The sequence below is a fragment of the Odontesthes bonariensis genome, chromosome 18 (genome assembly GCF_027942865.1).
Source record: "Odontesthes bonariensis isolate fOdoBon6 chromosome 18, fOdoBon6.hap1, whole genome shotgun sequence".
Lineage (NCBI taxonomy): Eukaryota > Metazoa > Chordata > Actinopteri > Atheriniformes > Atherinopsidae > Odontesthes > Odontesthes bonariensis.
Window position 1 is genome coordinate 1540342 of NC_134523.1, and position 17643 is coordinate 1557984.

The 17643-nt window shown below is 43.9% G+C and overlaps 1 protein-coding gene across 2 annotated transcripts; it reads left to right on the top strand.

Moving 5' to 3' along the window:
* Positions 1–228: 228 nt before the first annotated feature.
* Positions 229–13814, top strand: prdm1b (PR domain containing 1b, with ZNF domain). Of its 2 annotated transcripts, XM_075450073.1 has the most exons (6): positions 229–399; positions 2658–2777; positions 5487–5727; positions 9644–10539; positions 10658–10786; positions 11754–13814. In XM_075450073.1, the coding sequence occupies exons 1-6, from the start codon at positions 229–231 to the stop codon at positions 12321–12323; spliced, it is 2127 nt and encodes a 708-aa protein (XP_075306188.1). In that variant the 3' UTR covers positions 12324–13814. The 2 variants fall into 2 exon arrangements, with proteins under 2 accessions (XP_075306188.1, XP_075306189.1); XM_075450074.1 differs by lacking the exons at positions 229–399; positions 2658–2777 and adding an exon at positions 5228–5300.
* The last annotated feature ends 3829 nt before the right edge of the window (positions 13815–17643 follow it).

Genomic DNA, 17643 nt, shown 5'->3' on the forward strand with positions numbered 1-17643 from the left:
ACCCACAGACATGACAAGATCTTCTCTTCTGAACATCATATTCAGATTGAAATTGTAGCAACGAAGGCACTAAAACCCTGTTTTCTTTTCCAGATCTCGAGCTTTAACCACTGCACCTAAGAAGAGGGAAACATCCCAACCAAACCAAAGTGCTTCCATACCAAAGCAGCTGGAACCAAACGCCTCAGCTGATCCCAGCGGATCCATACTTATACACATATATCCAGAATGAAGCTGGAGAGCCCCCCAGCAGACCTGAGCGGCTGGAGGGAGGTGGACTTCGCCCTCAGCTGCACCTACATCGTCCCGGATCAGGTGTCGGACCTGAGCTTCAGCCTGCCCAAAGCCATGACCTCCATCCCGCGGAACCTCACCTTCGACTACAGCACGGACAACGAGGTAAAGCCCCCCCCGGGTGGCCGGGACTCAGTCTGATGCTGCTTCAGATTAAAGTTTCAGCTTTTAAAACATTATTTCTGTTACTCAACATTCGGCCATCTGCACACGGGACAAAAGATCTGCTGAGTAATCGCTTCCTCAGTGAGTGTGTGTGTGTGTGTGTGTGTGTGTGTGTGTGTGTGTGTGTGTGTGTGTGTGTGTGCATGTGCATGTGCATGTGTGTGTGTGTGTGCACGGCTCTCAGTGGACATGAGGCCACTCGCAGCTTGAGGTCAGAGGCCCTTCAGGGCTCCTGCACCATCACTCAGATGCTGCTCACATGCAGTCCAGCTGTTATCTGAGCCTTCATGAAGCTACTCACCATCATCACATGAATCCATTTTCCAAACATGCTGTCAGGAATCTGCAGAGATTCTGCTAAACAGTCTGAGTGTGACGTCACTGAGCTCACATTCCTCAGACTCTGAGCTTCAGCTGCACTCGGATTTCCTTTTGGCGGAGGAAGAGCAAACACTCACTTTTTCTCTCGACACTCAGCCTGTGGTCGGGTCCTCTTCCTCTTTCTGCCCTCACTCAGGCAGCACTTTCTGCTTTCAGCGTTCCTCTTCTGCTGCTCTCAGACTCTCATCTGTTCCTCCTCCGTCTGCAGCCGTGCTGCTGCAGGACCGACTGCAGATAAAGCTCCCACGGCCGCTTCTTTCAGCTCCCACGGCCGCTTCTTTCAGCTCCCACGGCCGCTTCTTTCAGCTCCCACGGCCGCTCTTTCAGCTCCCACGGCCGCTTCTTTCAGCTCCCACGGCCGCTTCTTTATGGCCGCTTCTTTCAGCTCCCACGGCCGCTTCTTTCAGCTCCCACGGCCGCTTCTTTCAGCTCCCACGGCCGCTTCTTTCAGCTTCCACGGCCGCTTCTTTCAGCTCCCACGGCCGCTTCTTTCAGCTCCCACGGCCGCTTCTTTCAGCTCCCACGGCCGCTTCTTTCAGCTCCCACGGCCGCTTCTTTCAGCTCCCATGGCTGCTTCTTTCAGCTCTGAGGGGAGAGGTTCTCCAGGTTGGCCTCGCACTGTGGAGCGTGCCACCGGGGGCGGAGAGGGGCGAAGGGCGCACGTGGCAGATGGAGCGTCAGCAACGGGTGCCTCTAAGATGGGCTGCACAGAAGGTGGAGGACGGGGGGGGAGATGGGGGGGATTTAGGTTAAAACCAGATGATTAACTTTCGTTGGGCTGCAGGCTTCAACCTGATGGGCCCACAAGAAGGAGAACCCCCCCTCACTCCTTCCTTCCATTCTTCAACACCCCCCCTCCCAACCTGGCTGAAGTTAGCGGTTAGCGGTTGAGCCGCAGCGACTCGTTAGTTACGGAACGCCGGCCAAGCACAATGTCCCTGTCAGACCGGTTCATTACATCCTCTCTCACATGCACACACGTGCACACACACTCACACGTGCACGCTTCTTTTTAACAGAATTCTTCTTTATTTTGTCCTGAGCTTCACTCTTAAGGCCTTTAAAACCTTTAAGTTTGAGTCAGTTTGAGTTAAATCAGTTTGAATTCTGACCCCTGAACGACAGGAAGACAGCGTGTGCAGGTGCACGTGTGTGCATGTGTGTGCATGTGTGTGCTTGTGTGTGCATGTGTGTGCACGTGTGTGCACGTGGGGGGGGGCATGAGGCCCTGTGTGTGCTGCAGATGCCCGGTGGCGTGTGTGTTGGGTGCGTTTTGACCCCACGCCTGCCCACTTTCTGTGATAAAGCAGCTACTCTGCGTCCTCGCTGCAGTTTGGACTCATTATAAAATCAGCCCCGACTCCACAGTGAGTCAGAAACCAGGGCTTTGTTCTGCAGAGGGGTGAACCCCACTCACCCTGCAGCAGTAGATGGGATGCACGCCCGGCCGGGGGGAATCTCACTGTGACTCATTTCCACATCAGCGGGACGTTTTGTGAAGACGGATTTCAGGTTCTGAAGCGACCTGCTCAGAGAGCGAGAGTGTGAAAATCCCCTGAGACGGACACTCGTGTCTCCTCAGAGCGGGTCAGAGATCAGTGGAGTAGGTCAGCGAGCGTAAGTCTCCTCATTCCTGTAAGTCCTGAGCCAGGAAAGTGGGTCACATCGAGGGTTTAAGGTGGAGCTGTCTGGGTTAACGTGACATCAGCAGCCAGTTCGGCCACATCCTGAGCTGCTTACATCCAAACACGTTGACTTTCTGTTTCAGCTTCCCAGCATGAAGCTTTGACTCAGAGACGCTTTGTTCTGTTTTCCAGGTGACGGGCGTGTTCAGCAAGGAGTACATCCCCCAGGGCACCCGCTTCGGCCCCCTGCAGGGAGACATCTACACCAAAGACAGCGTCCCCAAGCAGGCCAACAGAAAATACTTCTGGAGGGTAAGACACGGCTCAGGCTCATGGTTACACAACACATGCCCCTCCAAAAATAAGTAAGAAAAACAGCAAATAAAAGATGTTTATGCTTGAAATAAGCAAAAAAATATTCCAATGGAACTAGTGAAAATCGGCTTGTCAAGATTTCTTGAAATAAGATGTGATATTTAGGACTTTTGAGATCTTTTCTACGCAACTTTTTAAAACACAAATTTACACCTTTGAAGAAGTTAGAACAACTGTATTTAACAATAACAATTGCATAAATGTCATTTCAAGTGAAACATTTTGTATTTTTTTAAAGAAACTTGTCTCAATTCTTTCTCAAAATTAGCTTTATTCTGTTTAGCTTTAAGATACTTATCTTAAATTGTTGATTTTTACTACGATCCGGTTGTATTTTCATCATCAGTTTGTGCAGAATATGTCAAAGTGTGTTGGAAACACTGCGCCTTTAAAAAAAAGACTGAACCATGTATAATTATCAGTAAAAATCAGATAAATAACTCTCCAAAAATAAGTAAAACAACAACAAATAAAAGACGTTTTTGCTTGAAATAAGCAAAAAAATCTGCCAGTGGAACTAGTGAAAATCGGCTTGTCCAGATTTCTTGAAATAAAATGTGATATTTAGGACTTTTGAGATAAAAGTGATCTTTAAATTAGCTCTTCAAATGTAAAAAAAAAGCTTGTTTCATATGAAATCCGACTCAAAACAATTTGTTTTCAAGACTTTTTCATTTAACAAGATATTCAAGATGTATTGTCTTCAAACAAGTCCCTATATCTGGCTGAAATAGAACTTGTTAGGCAGTTGTGTCTGATATTAAGTGGAATGAGATATTTTGAAAAGAGACAAATATAGTTGGTAAGACTGATTTTTTTCAGTGTGGGGGGTCAGACTGCGGCTGAGTCAGGGACCCTGGGAAGAGTCTGGGAGCTGCAGGTTTCACATCATGTCTGTGTCCGTACGTCAGACAGAAAACACACACAGGCTCAGGGCTTTTGGGGTAGTTTCTAGAGGAAGTAAGGGCAGATTGACAGTCGTCAGAGCCTTCCTGGAAGGGGACTCCTCTCCCCGCCTCCTTCAGGGCTGGCCTTTCTTTTCTTCTGCCATCCTGTTTGCAGCTTTTGTCACTCAGGAAATTTTCTGTTCAGCTGAGTCAACTCCCAAAAAGAGTTTCTGCCAGCGTCCTACGTGTTTTCCTTCCGGCTTCGCTGCCTGTAAACCTGTCGGGGGTGTTCCTGCCTGATCACAGCACACTGAAAAAAGTAAACTGTCATAATCTCTAACTTGTATTTTTAAGATTCAGTAAGAACTCGAGCTTCTTAAGTAAAATGAAACATTTTATTAACGTAATACATGAATTATGGGGGAAGAGTAAGTTTTACTCAGGTTTCCTCATACAATTTAAATGTTTAATAGTTGTATGTACATAAACTTTACTCTGAAAGTGTATCGTTAAAATCTACTAAGTTACTTCATAACAGCAAATACTACAGATATATAAAATTTACTTAAAATAAAGTAAAATGATGTTCCTGCCTATGAAAAACAAGTAGACTTTACTTCATTTGTTTAACTAAATACAACTTAAAACTTAGATGTAATTAAGTAAATGTTACTTAATATCTTCAAAACTGTTTTATGGTAAGTAAAATTTACTTGATATTGCAGCATTAAATATTACTTAAAACCCTTTAACGCCTATTGTCGCATATATGCTACAAACCGTTTGACTCAATCAACCAGCTGAGAGAGCATCTTTATTCCCCCAATGCCGGTTAGTCCATATTCACTACGGACCCAGGAACCTTTATATAAATAAATATGTTTAAAAAAAGGATGAATAAAAAAACATTGTTTTTTCACTGTTATATTACTGTGTTGTTGTTATCTTATTATTGACCATTATGTCTGTTGTTGCAAATAAGCAACATACCAAAATTTCTATTTATTTTTTGTGCAAAAGTGAAATTAATAATCTCAGCATTATTTACCATCTACTTAAAGGCTAAAACACACACAAAACATTTTTTTATATACAGCGATATAAATTCAGGCGTTAAGGGGTTGAATCATCTGAGTGCAAATATTTACAAAGGGTTTGTAAGTAAATCTTATGAGTTGTTTTTTTCAGTGTTGTGAAAGTCCACCAAAGAGATTCTGAGTGAGATAGCAGGCAGACGTGCTGCCAGAGGCGTGCTGCTGAATGCTGCTGGCTGGCTGGCTGCCAGCTCCCATTACATTTCACTTTCTGTCTCTTTAAATGAGCGGCACATTCTTCTTCCTTTTCTTCGTTACATGTTCTGAGGAAGCATCAGAATCAGAATGAACGAGGCCTGTGGCGTGCAGCCATTAATCAGATCATGAGTCAGCAGTGAGAGCAAGAATGAGCGGGCCACGCCCCCCCGCTCACACCTCAAAAACACTGGCGCCGTCACACACACTCACACCACAGAGTAGGACTCCCGGCAGAGCTGTCACTGGTAGCGTAGCAGCAGGGCTAACTGTACATGGCAGAGGTGAATATAAAGACTTTATCTGGAGAAACACTGAACTTTATCTCACATCCTGTAACAAATGTTTTCTGTTTGTGCTTTACTTTCTCAGACAGTTAAAGTTGAGTTTAACTTATATCACACAGTCTGCTCCACATCTAACCATGTTTGTAACCATGTTTGTAACCATGTCCCCCCCCCCCTCTGCAGATTTACAGTGGCGGGCAGCTTCAACACTTCATCGATGGCTACGATGTCCACAAGAGCAACTGGATGCGTTACGTCAACCCGGCGCGCTCCCTGGCCGAGCAGAACCTGGTGGCCTGCCAGAACGGCCGGGACGTCTACTTCTACACCATCCGGCCCGTGGAGCCCAAACAGGAGCTGCTGGTGTGGTACAGCCAGGAGTTCGCCCAGAGACTGTGCAGCCAGCAGGACCAGCTCAGACCCAGTGAGTGCCCCGTCCTTAGCCCTCTGACAGCTTAAAAACTCTGTTCAGAAGACAGAAAACTCTGTTCAGAAGGCAGAAAACTCTGTTCAGAAGGCAGAAAACTTTGTTCAGAAGACAGAAAACTTTGTTCAGAAGACAGAAAACTCTGTTCAGAAGGCAGAAAACTCTGTTCAGAAGGCAGAAAACTTTGTTCAGAAGACAGAAAACTTTGTTCAGAAGACAGAAAACTCTGTTCAGAAGGCAGAAAACTCTGTTCAGAAGGCAGAAAACTTTGTTCAGAAGACAGAAAACTTTGTTCAGAAGACAGAAAACTCTGTTCAGAAGACAGAAAACTTTGTTCAGAAGACAGAAAACTCTGTTCAGAAGACAGAAAACTTTGTTCAGAAGACAGAAAACTCTGTTCAGAAGACAGAAAACTTTGTTCAGAAGACAGAAAACTCTGTTCAGAAGGCAGAAAACTTTGTTCAGAAGACAGAAAACTCTGTTCAGAAGGCAGAAAACTCTGTTCAGAAGGCACAAAACTCTGTTCAGAAGGCAGAAAACTCTGTTCAGAAGGCACAAAACTTTGTTCAGAAGACAGAAAACTTTGTTCAGAAGACAGAAAACTCTGTTCAGAAGACAGAAAACTTTGTTCAGAAGACAGAAAACTCTGTTCAGAAGACAGAAAACTCTGTTCAGAAGACAGAAAACTTTGTTCAGAAGACAGAAAACTTTGTTCAGAAGGCAGAAAACTTTGTTCAGAAGACAGAAAACTCTGTTTATTAATGTTGAGCTGGGATAAAACCATCTCTCTGAATGAGCAGCAGGGAGCCTGATGGAGTGATTTTCCGCTGTGATGCAGCACTGACTCACAACACTCCCTGTTTCTTACTCGGATTCAGATCTGTGCTGAACCAGAGTCTCAGAGTCCCTGCACTGCAAAAAATAGGGGTCTTCAAACAAGATAAAAAACTAAAACTCAGGGAAAAGGTACTCAAAACAAGTGAAAAAAATCTGTCCATGCAGCAAGATAATTTGACTTGGCAAGATTTCTTAAATTAAGATTGTAGGAGTCTTGTTTCTAGATTGAACAAAGGCAGTTTTGTGAACAAACATGTGTCATATGCTTAAAATCCAAGGAACAAAGTGTGTTTTCAGATATTTTCTGTGTGACTCTTGAATCAAGCACGTTGAGTTTGTTATTGAATCTCAAAACAAGATTTATTTTGATGAGACTTTGGAGGAGAAACGTAATACATCTGATTTTAAGTGTTAATTGTCTCATTTTATGATTCCCTGCCTGTTTGAGACAAAAAAGTAAAGTTTTGCTTGATATAAGATTATACTGTTAAGTTGTAGACTTAAAATAAGAAATTAATTCTTAAAACAAGAAAAAATATCTAGCACTTCTAAATGTAAGGGTTTTTTTCTTGGTAAGAACCAAATAATTTGCAGTGTGTGAGGGGATGAGAGGGGCTGATTCTTTAGTTTAAAAGAGAAACAGCAGCAGGTTGGAAGCTGCTTCTGCCTGTAACGGTCAGAGGAATCCTCCCACCTTCCAGGGAAGCCCACACAGGTTAAACTCCAGCCCACACAGGTTAAACTCCAGCCCACACAGGTTAAACTCCAGCTCACACAGGTTAAACTCCAGCCCACACAGGTTAAACTCCAGCTCACACAGGTTAAACTCCAGCTCACACAGGTTAAACTCCAGCTCACACAGGTTAAACTCCAGCCCACACAGGTTAAACTCCAGCTCACACAGGTTAAACTCCAGCCCACACAGGTTAAACTCCAGCCCACACAGGTTAAACTCCAGCTCACACAGGTTAAACTCCAGCCCACACAGGTTAAACTCCAGCCCACACAGGTTAAACTCCAGCTCACACAGGTTAAACTCCAGCCCACACAGGTTAAACTCCAGCCCACACAGGTTAAACTCCAGCTCACACAGGTTAAACTCCAGCCCACACAGGTTAAACTCCAGCTCACACAGGTTAAACTCCAGCTCACACAGGTTAAACTCCAGCCCACACAGGTTAAACTCCAGCCCACACAGGTTAAACTCCAGCCCACACAGGTTAAACTCCAGCTCACACAGGTTAAACTCCAGCTCACACAGGTTAAACTCCAGCCCACACAGGTTAAACTCCAGCTCACACAGGTTAAACTCCAGCCCACACAGGTTAAACTCCAGCCCACACAGGTTAAACTCCAGGTTTAAGGATCTGGTCTTTAGGGGGGCCCAGCCCCCAGTGCTCACAGAGGCACATTATTTCTCACTAATTGAGGCGAACTAGTACATTTATAAATTTTGGAGCCGTATTAGTTTTGCTTTGAGTAGTGTTTTCCCCTACAACATTCAATTTTGACCTCTTCATTTCAAAAGACTGTGGCTCGACAGGGATACCAGAGAGCCTGAGACAGATACTGAAGATAACGCAGCATTTATTTTGGGAGTAAAGAGTTAAAACAAAAACAAATGCTAGAAAATAAATAAAATGGTCACTAAAATAATGCATCCTTGAGCAAAAAAAATGTGTTTTTGCATAATATAATATTTTAAAAATGTGCTGAGCCAGGGGGTGCTGAGCTATCTCACGGTGGGGCCTTGGCACCACTGAAAATACCCTAGCTGAGCCCCTGGGTCACCTGATGCTGCATTATGAGCAGAGAGCAGGTATCTGAGGCCTGGTCAAAGTCAGCGTGTGACTCACTTGTTTTCATCTAATTATACAACATCATCACGCATCATAATCATATTTATCATTATGCTCCCCTCCTCTGAACAATGAAAGCAAACCTGATGACTCATGCTAACCGGATCCACCGGACATGTCAGCGTTCACAGGTGACTCACGATCACGCTGCTCCCAGTCAGTCAGAGGTGACTCCTGCAGGTCTTTCAATTCAGTTTTATTTATATAGCGCCAAATACAACAAATATCATCTCAAGGCACTTAAATAATAAAGTCCAATTCAAGCCAATTTGGAATTCAATTAATTGTAATCATAATTATTTACAAAATAATCAAATTCATTCATATAGTTCAAAAACACTTTCCTAGCTAAGGAAACCAGCAGATTGCCCCAAAACAAACATCAACGCAGAGAATTTACACGATTTAAGGGGTTTACTAGCTAAAGGGTTAAGGCTAGAGAAGAAGAAGAGAAAAAGCAGAGAAAGGGAAGGGGCGGTGTTTTTTTCTTGTGGTCAGCGGTAAGACACGATACCCAGAAAAGGTTTCAGGATGAAACTGAATGTTTCTCACATGGACTCCCACGCACTTCCCCCCCAACCTTCCTCCCACTCAGAAATCACTCAGACTGACAAACAGAAACTTAATGAATGACTTACAAGTCATGTCAAAAGTGAAACTACTATCATTTACCATCAGGGGGCGGGGCTTGTGTCAGCTGACGTCCCGCATGTCTGAAGTCTTCTCTGAACCCTGGTTGGTCTCTAACTGAACCCTGGTTGGTCTCTAACTGAACCCTGGTTGGTCTCTAACTGAACCCTGGTTGGTCTCTAACTGAACCCTGGTTGGTCTCTAACTGAACCCTGGTTGGTCTCTAACTGAACCCTGGTTGGTCTCTAACTGAACCCTGGTTGGTCTCTAACTGAACCCTGGTTGGTCTCTAACTGAACCCTGGTTGGTTTCTAACTGAACCCTGGTTGGTTTCTAGCTGAACCCTGGTTGGTTTCTAGCTGAACCCTGGTTGGTTTCTAACTGAACCCTGGTTGGTTTCTAACTGAACCCTGGTTGGTTTCTAACTGAACCCTGGTTGGTTTCTAACTGAACCCTGGTTGGTCTCTAACTGAACCCTGGTTGGTTTCTAACTGAACCCTGGTTGGTTTCTAACTGAACCCTGGTTGGTCTCTAACTGAACCCTGGTTGGTCTCTAACTGAACCCTGGTTGGTTTCTTCTCTTTCAGAGCTCGGGCATGAGGAGCAGGAGCATCCCAAACAGCAGCTACCTCAGCAGAACTGGCTCAGAGACAGAACCAAGGAGGAGGTGAAGGAGGCCACCGAGGAGAAGATTGACGTGGAGGTGCTGGAGAGAGACACGCCGCCTGACACGCCCAATGACCAGATAATGGACTTCAGCAGAAAGATGGAGAAGGAGGGCCAGGATGCAGAGGGCCGGGGGGTCCTTCCCTGCCCCCAGCACAGGGAGCCCAGCCTAGGGGTGAATCCTCCTTATTTACCGGAGCAACACCCCTCCCTGCCCGCCCCACACAGAAACCTGCCCCTCCACCTGCACGGCCTCTATGGCCACAGGGAGGGCCTGGTCTCCTCCTACCCCCTGTACCCTCAGTCCAGACCTCTCCAGTCCGCCTACCAGTTCCTCCCTCCCTACGGCCCGCACTATCCCCGCCTCCTCCTCCCGTCCTATTCTCCCCCGTTTCCTGGGATGTTGTCCTCAAGAGGATCCGTTCGGTACGGCAGCTACCTGGGCACCGATGGCCTCCCCTACCCCCCCATCGGCCCACCCAACCTGCTCCCGGTGTCCCTCCCCTACGCTCCGTCTCCTCCACAAGGGGGCCTGAAAGAACTGACCCCGAACATTTCGCCACCAAGGGGGGCGCCCGCCACCCCGGAGCTGTCTCCGCCTGCCAAGCCCAGCAGCCACCATCAGTCCCGGGATCAGACCTTCTCCGGCTGCGAGGAGGCCATGAACCTCAGCGTGGCCACGGCCAAGGGCGGCGCGGCGCCGCGCAACGGGCCCGGCCACAGATCCCTGCCGTACCCGCTGAAGAAGCAGAACGGGAAGATCAAGTACGAATGTAACATCTGCTCCAAGACCTTCGGACAGCTGTCAAACCTGAAGGTACCGGCTTCATTTCAGAGTTTCACACAAAGTTCCAACCAAAACGATGGCTGGGACAAACCAGTCCCAGCCATCGTCTGCCAGCAGAACTTTCTTTAATCGTTCTTTCTGACTCCAGGTCCACCTCAGAGTGCACAGCGGCGAGAGGCCGTTCCAGTGTGACATCTGCAAGAAGAGCTTCACCCAGCTGGCCCACCTCCAGAAGCATCACCTGGTCCACACCGGGGAGAAACCCCACGAGTGTCAGGTACATCAGAAACCCTCCCTCACATCTGCTGAGATGTTTGAGAGGCACAGAAAACACTCATGTAGGTGATCTGTGACTCACAGGCTGTTCATTCACACTGAGACCCGCTACCATCGCGGCTCCAAATTGCCACTTTGTCCCGCGTCAAGCAATGTGAACGCTTGGCGTGTTGGTGATCCATGCCACCTGAAGCCGAGTTCAGGGGGCGTGGCCTTGTGGCAGAGCGTCACAGGAAACACATAAAATGCTGGGCGTGACATAGGCACAAGCCATGCGTCAGAGGTAGGGTTAAATACAGAGGGGCTTTCTCCCCAGATGGCGTGGCACATGTCAAAATATGGCCAGTCTGCCCTCTGCCACTCCTGCCGTTGTGGTCATTAACCGCATGGAACTTTTTCCTCACGGCCTTCAGTTTGTTGGTCACCTGCGTCTTACTGCGTGGGAAACCGCGCTCTCCCATCTTTCTCGCCAGCCCTTCCAGCAGAGGTCCATCTTTCACCGTCCCCGACATGTGGCGGTAAATAACGTCCTCTGCTCGGAGGCTGAGGAGCTCGTGGACCGCCTTGTCTCCCCAGTTGGCCATCTTCAAAAATGTCTCAAACTTGCAGAGTAAAACTTGTCCTCACCTGTCGCTGTTGTTCTGAATCAGCTGTCCATTCTGTCTTTTAAACTCCTCACGCCACGCCCACGTCCGACCGCGTCAATTGCTTTCACACCAAACTCGGCAAAAAACCTAGGGTCCGACGCGGGTCGAATGGCGAGTCGAGTTGACGCGGCAGCCCGGGTCAGCAGTGTGAAAGGAACAGCGGACACGCTAAATTCGCGAATTAAACGCGGGTTCTTCCTCAGTGTGAAAGAGGCTATGGAGTCACTGAGCCACTCATCACAGTCATGATGTCACAGTTCTGAACAGCCTCTAACCAGCTTTGTAATCATGTCATGTGACCTTTGACTTCTTATCTTTCAGGTGTGTCACAAACGCTTCAGCAGCACCAGCAACTTGAAAACACACCTGCGGCTGCACTCCGGGGAGAAGCCTTACCAGTGCAAGCTGTGCAACACCAAGTTCACGCAGTACATCCACCTGAAGCTGCACCGCCGGCTCCACAGCAGCCGCGAGCGGCCCTACCGCTGCCCGCTGTGCGCCCAGGCCTTCTTCCACCGCTTCTCGCTCTGCATCCACCAGCGCAGCTGCTGCCCGGCCAGCCCCGGCACCGCCGCCAACCTGCACATGAAGGAGATGGTGGAGCGCTTCGACGCCAGCCAGGAGGCGGACACGCTGGCGGAGACGGCCTCGGCCTCCCAGGTGGGCGACGCCGTGGAGCGCTGGCTGGCCCGCACGCTGGAGGGCGAAGGCAAGGAGGACCAGAAGGAGGCCACCGTGCTGCTGAAAGCTCTGACGGCAGCCATCAGCGCTCCGGCCATGGTCCAGTCCGCCGTGTCCCCGTCACACCTCAGCCCTCCGCTGGCCTATCAGGAGAGGGCCAGCGTGGTGCACCTGCACAAGCAGCCGGCCGTGAAGACGGAGGGCCACTGAGGACCGATCCCATGAGGACATTATCCACCAAGAACACCGGTGTCGCCAAATAAAACTCCCCATTCTGCCAGCGAGGCACAGAGGGAGCGTTTCCTGATCCAATGAGCACAGCACCAAAAGAAGAGTATTCCAAAGACTGGGGGGGGGGTGGTGATGTCAAGCTGTGAGAAAGATCTCAGGTAGAGAGTCGTTTGTTTTGTTGTGCTTTAACTTATTACCTTTTTAAAGGAGCCATTCATATTTATTTAGTTGTGTCATAGCTGGTTTTTCTGTGTTTGTTGACCTTTCAAAGCGTATTCGGACTCAGGAACAGATCTGTGCACCTGTGCACGAGCTGGGTGCCACAGCTCTGGGTGCATGTGTGTGATTTTATTTATTTATGGGAAAACAAAAGGGAACATTTGATGTAATAATAAGCATTTGCCAAAATGACTGTCAAAGCTGAATGTGTGGCAATGGTTTTGGGTTATTCTCACACTCGTCCTTCCAGCTTCCAGGAAGGGATAGATAAGAGATGAACCCAACATCAAAGAGATGAGCCCAACATCAAAGAGATGAGCCCAACGTCAAAGAGATGAGCCCAACGTCAAAGAGATGAGCCCAACGTCAAAGAGATGAGCCCAACGTCAAAGAGATGAGCCCAACGTCAAAGAGATGAGCCCAACGTCAAAGAGATGAGCCCAACATCAAAGAGATGAGCCCAACATCAAAGAGATGAGCCCAACGTCAAAGAGATGAGCCCAACATCAAACAGATGAGCCCAACGTCAAAGAGATGAGCCCAACATCAAACAGATGAGCCCAACATCAAAGAGATGAGCCCAACGTCAAAGAGATGAGCCCAACATCAAAGAGATGAGCCCAACATCAAAGAGATGAGCCCAACATCAAAGAGATGAGCCCAACGTCAAAGAGATGAGCCCAACATCAAAGAGATGAGCCCAACATCAAAGAGATGAGCCCAACATCAAAGAGATGAGCCCAACGTCAAAGAGATGAGCCCAACATCAAAGAGATGAGCCCAACGTCAAAGAGATGAGCCCAACATCAAAGAGATGAGCCCAACATCAAACAGATGAGCCCAACGTCAAAGAGATGAGCCCAACATCTTCTATCCCTGCTGAGTAACACTTGATTCCATCATAAAGATGAGCCGCATCATGTGAAGAAAAGGCTTCTCCTGTCCAAGGTTTCAGACGTTTCTGTCTGTGAACACGAGCTTCGTCCAAATCTTCCTGACATTAGTACCTCGTACCGCACTGAGAGAGTTTTAACGTGTCTCTTAGCTCCGCCTGCTTCTGTTTTCCCTGAAACCTTCTTCTAAAAGCAGAAATATGCTTCTTTTACACGTAGTTTTTTTTAAACTTTTGTACAGCTGGTTTGTTTATGTAGTTTATTTTTTCAAACGAGTTATGAGATGTTCAGAATTTATATGTGAAAGACTATTTTGATGATACTTTTATATTTCCATGATGTAGCACATTAAACGTGTTGTTTCTATGAGCGTTTGTCTGAGCTCTGCTTGTGTTTCACTGACCTGTGAGAAGATGATGATGATGCAGCTCAGGCTGCAGTTTGGTTTGGTTTTCTAAGGTGAAGAGGCAGAGCAATGCATTATGGGGCATTACTGAGAGGCATCGGAGCAGAACAGGGGGTCACACAGCTGCACATCACCAGCTTATTCATGCTAAATAACGGGAACTTTGATGCTTCAAAACATGGATAAACTTTCCTCTAAGAGGAGGCATTTAAAAATATAGCTAAGAACAGAACGATTGATATAATGAATGATAACAGATCTTTAAAAGACTTTCATCTGAGAGGAAATATTAAGGTTGATACAGTGGTAATAGGTCTTAATAAACCATTTGAATATGACTAAGTTTTCCTCCTAGTGAAGCGTTAATAAGATCAGAAACATGGATAAGCTTTCCTCTAAGAGGAAGCATTTAAAAAGCCGTTCGATCGTCTATAAATTAATGGGAATATTTTAAGGTCTATTATTTAACTTGGATAAAAAACTTTCATCTGAGAGGAAATAATAAGGGTTATACAGTGGTAATAGGTCTTAATAGACCATTTGAATATGAGTAAGTTTTCCTCCTAGTGAAGCATTAATAAGACAAATCTATTTGATAAGGGTAGAATGACAGAAGAAATACTACATTAGGGGAGAGGAGGTGAAAAACCTCAGCACAAAGATTGATAGATAGATAGATAGATAGATAGATAGATAGATAGATAGATAGATAGATAGATAGATAGATAGATAGATACTTTATTCATTCCAATTTGGGAAATTATTGTGTTGCAACAGCGTGCAGTATAAAAGAAGATATGTAAACAATTAAAGGAAAAACAAGCAAATAGAATAGAATAAAAATAGAGAATAAACATCAGCTATATACAAATCTACAGTATGAAGAGTAAGGTAAATAATAATAATAGTAATAATAAACATCAGTAAACTAAATAAAAACATATTTGTACATTTAACAATAAAGTAAAAATAAATTTAACTGAGCAGACTAAACCAATAAGAAATATAGGGTATGTGGATAATTTACATTATATTGTACTATGATGATATTTGTGCAAATGTTATTAGTGCAAAGAAAAAAGCAAGAAAAAAGAAAAGCATCTTATTAAAAGAAAAAGCAACACATACACACACCATCAAGCATTGGGACCGTAGAGGAGGTGTGGGAGTTGTGTATGTTAATCATTGAGCATGTGTGTGTGTGTGTGTGTGTGTGTGTGTGTGTGTGTGTGTGTGTGTGTGTGTGTGTGTGTGTGTGTGTGAAAGTAAGTCCATGAAGCACTGTCTCAGAGGCCATTGTCCTTGATAATGCGATGGAAAGTTTATCAGCCAGCCTAAACAGTTTCCACAGGAGTCCTCAGGAAGGGGAGGGAGCACATGGGGCAGAGCGTCTTATTTACATAACATCCAGGAGAAGCTGCAGCTGGCAGCCAAGGCCAGCACAGGGGAGCCAGATTGAGATAACAAAACTGTTTGGGTCAGGCAGACTCTTAATGTTTCCGCCTGCCTTGAAGTCTTTGCTGGTGCGTCTCAATGGCGAATCCAAACAGCCAAATTGTGGGTTGTACAGCCTCAATATCCTCCAACTCCAAACAGCAGGAAACCAGTAATCATAAATCCAAATGTGTATAAATCTTTAACATCCTCGACTGACAACATCAACAAACACACAATCCTCCACTTCCCCCAGGAGTCCATTGAGTATCCAGCGAAGAATGTCCGTCCAGGGCACGAGGGTTGATCAATTGCGTTATGTGTTTATACAACATGTATATATATGTGTATACAGCATATATATGTGTTTATACAACATGTATATATATGTGTATACAGCATATATATGTGTTTATACAACATGTATATATATGTGTATACAGCATATATATGTGTTTATATAACATGTATATATGTGTGTATACAGCATATATATGTGTTTATATAACATGTATATATGTGTGTATACAGCATATATATATGTGTGTATACAGCATATATATGTGTTTATACAACATGTATATATGTGTGTATACAGCATATATATGTGTTTATATAACATGTATATATGTGTGTATACAGCATATATATATGTGTGTATACAGCATATATATGTGTTTATACAACATGTATATGTGTGTTTATACAGCATATATATGTGTTTATACAACATGTGTATATATATGTGTATACAGCATATATATATGTGTGTATACAGCATATATATATGTGTGTATACAGCATATATATGTGTGTATACAGCATATATATGTGTTTATACAACATGTGTATATATATGTGTATACAGCATATATATGTGTGTGTATACAGCATATATATATGTGTTTATACAGCATATATATGTGTTTATACAGCATATATATGTGTTTATACAGCATATATATGTGTTTATACAGCATATATATGTGTGTGTATACAGCATATATATGTGTTTATACAACATGTATAAATATATGTGTATACAGCATATATATGTGTGTTTATACAGCATATATATGTGTTTATACAACATGTATATGTGTGTATACAGCATATATATGTGTTTATACAGCATATATATGTGTGTATACAGCATATATATGTGTGTTTATACAGCATATATATGTGTTTATACAGCATATATATGTGTGTGTATACAGCATATATATGTGTTTATACAACATGTATAAATATATGTGTATACAGCATATATATGTGTGTTTATACAGCATATATATGTGTTTATACAACATGTATATGTGTGTATACAGCATATATATGTGTTTATACAGCATATATATGTGTGTATACAGCATATATATGTGTGTGTATACAGCATATATATGTGTGTTTATACAGCATATATATGTGTTTATACAGCATATATATGTGTGTGTATACAGCATATATATGTGTGTATACAGCATATATATGTGTGTGTATACAGCATATATATGTGTGTTTATACAGCATATATATGTGTTTATACAGCATATATATGTGTGTGTATACAGCATATATATGTGTGTATACAGCATATATATGTGTGTGTATACAGCATATATATGTGTGTTTATACAGCATATATATGTGTTTATACAGCATATATATGTGTGTGTATACAGCATATATATGTGTGTATACAGAATATATATGTGTGTGTATACAGCATATATATGTGTGTTTATACAGCATATATATGTGTGTTTATACAGCTTATATATGTGTTTATACAACATGTATATATGTGTGTATACAGCATATATATGTGTGTATACAGAATATATATGTGTGTGTATACAGCATATATATGTGTGTATACAGCATATATATGTGTGTATACAGCATATATATGTGTGTATACAGAATATATATGTGTGTGTATACAGCATATATATGTGTGTTTATACAGCATATATATGTGTGTTTATACAGCTTATATATGTGTTTATACAACATGTATATATGTGTGTATACAGCATATATATGTGTGTTTATACAGCTTATATATGTGTTTATACAACATGTATATATGTGTGTATACAGCATATATATGTGCGTGTACACAGCATAAATATGTGTGTTTATACAGCATATATATGTGTGTTTATACAGCATATATATGTGTGTATACAGAATATATATATATGTGTTTATACAACATGTATATATATGTGTATACAGCATATATATGTGTGTTTATACAACATGTATATATGTGTGTATACAGCATATATATGTGTGTTTATACAGCTTATATATGTGTTTATACAACATGTATATATGT

Excerpts from the sequence above, each read along its gene's own strand:
- prdm1b (XM_075450073.1), top strand. The coding sequence starts at position 229 with ATGAAGCTGGAGAGCCCCCCAGCAGACCTGAGCGGCTGGAGGGAGGTG. Across the intron at positions 2,778-5,486 it reads ACAGAAAATACTTCTGGAGG|ATTTACAGTGGCGGGCAGCT; the intron begins GTAAGACACGGC and ends CCCCCTCTGCAG. Across the intron at positions 5,728-9,643 it reads GCAGGACCAGCTCAGACCCA|AGCTCGGGCATGAGGAGCAG; the intron begins GTGAGTGCCCCG and ends CTTCTCTTTCAG.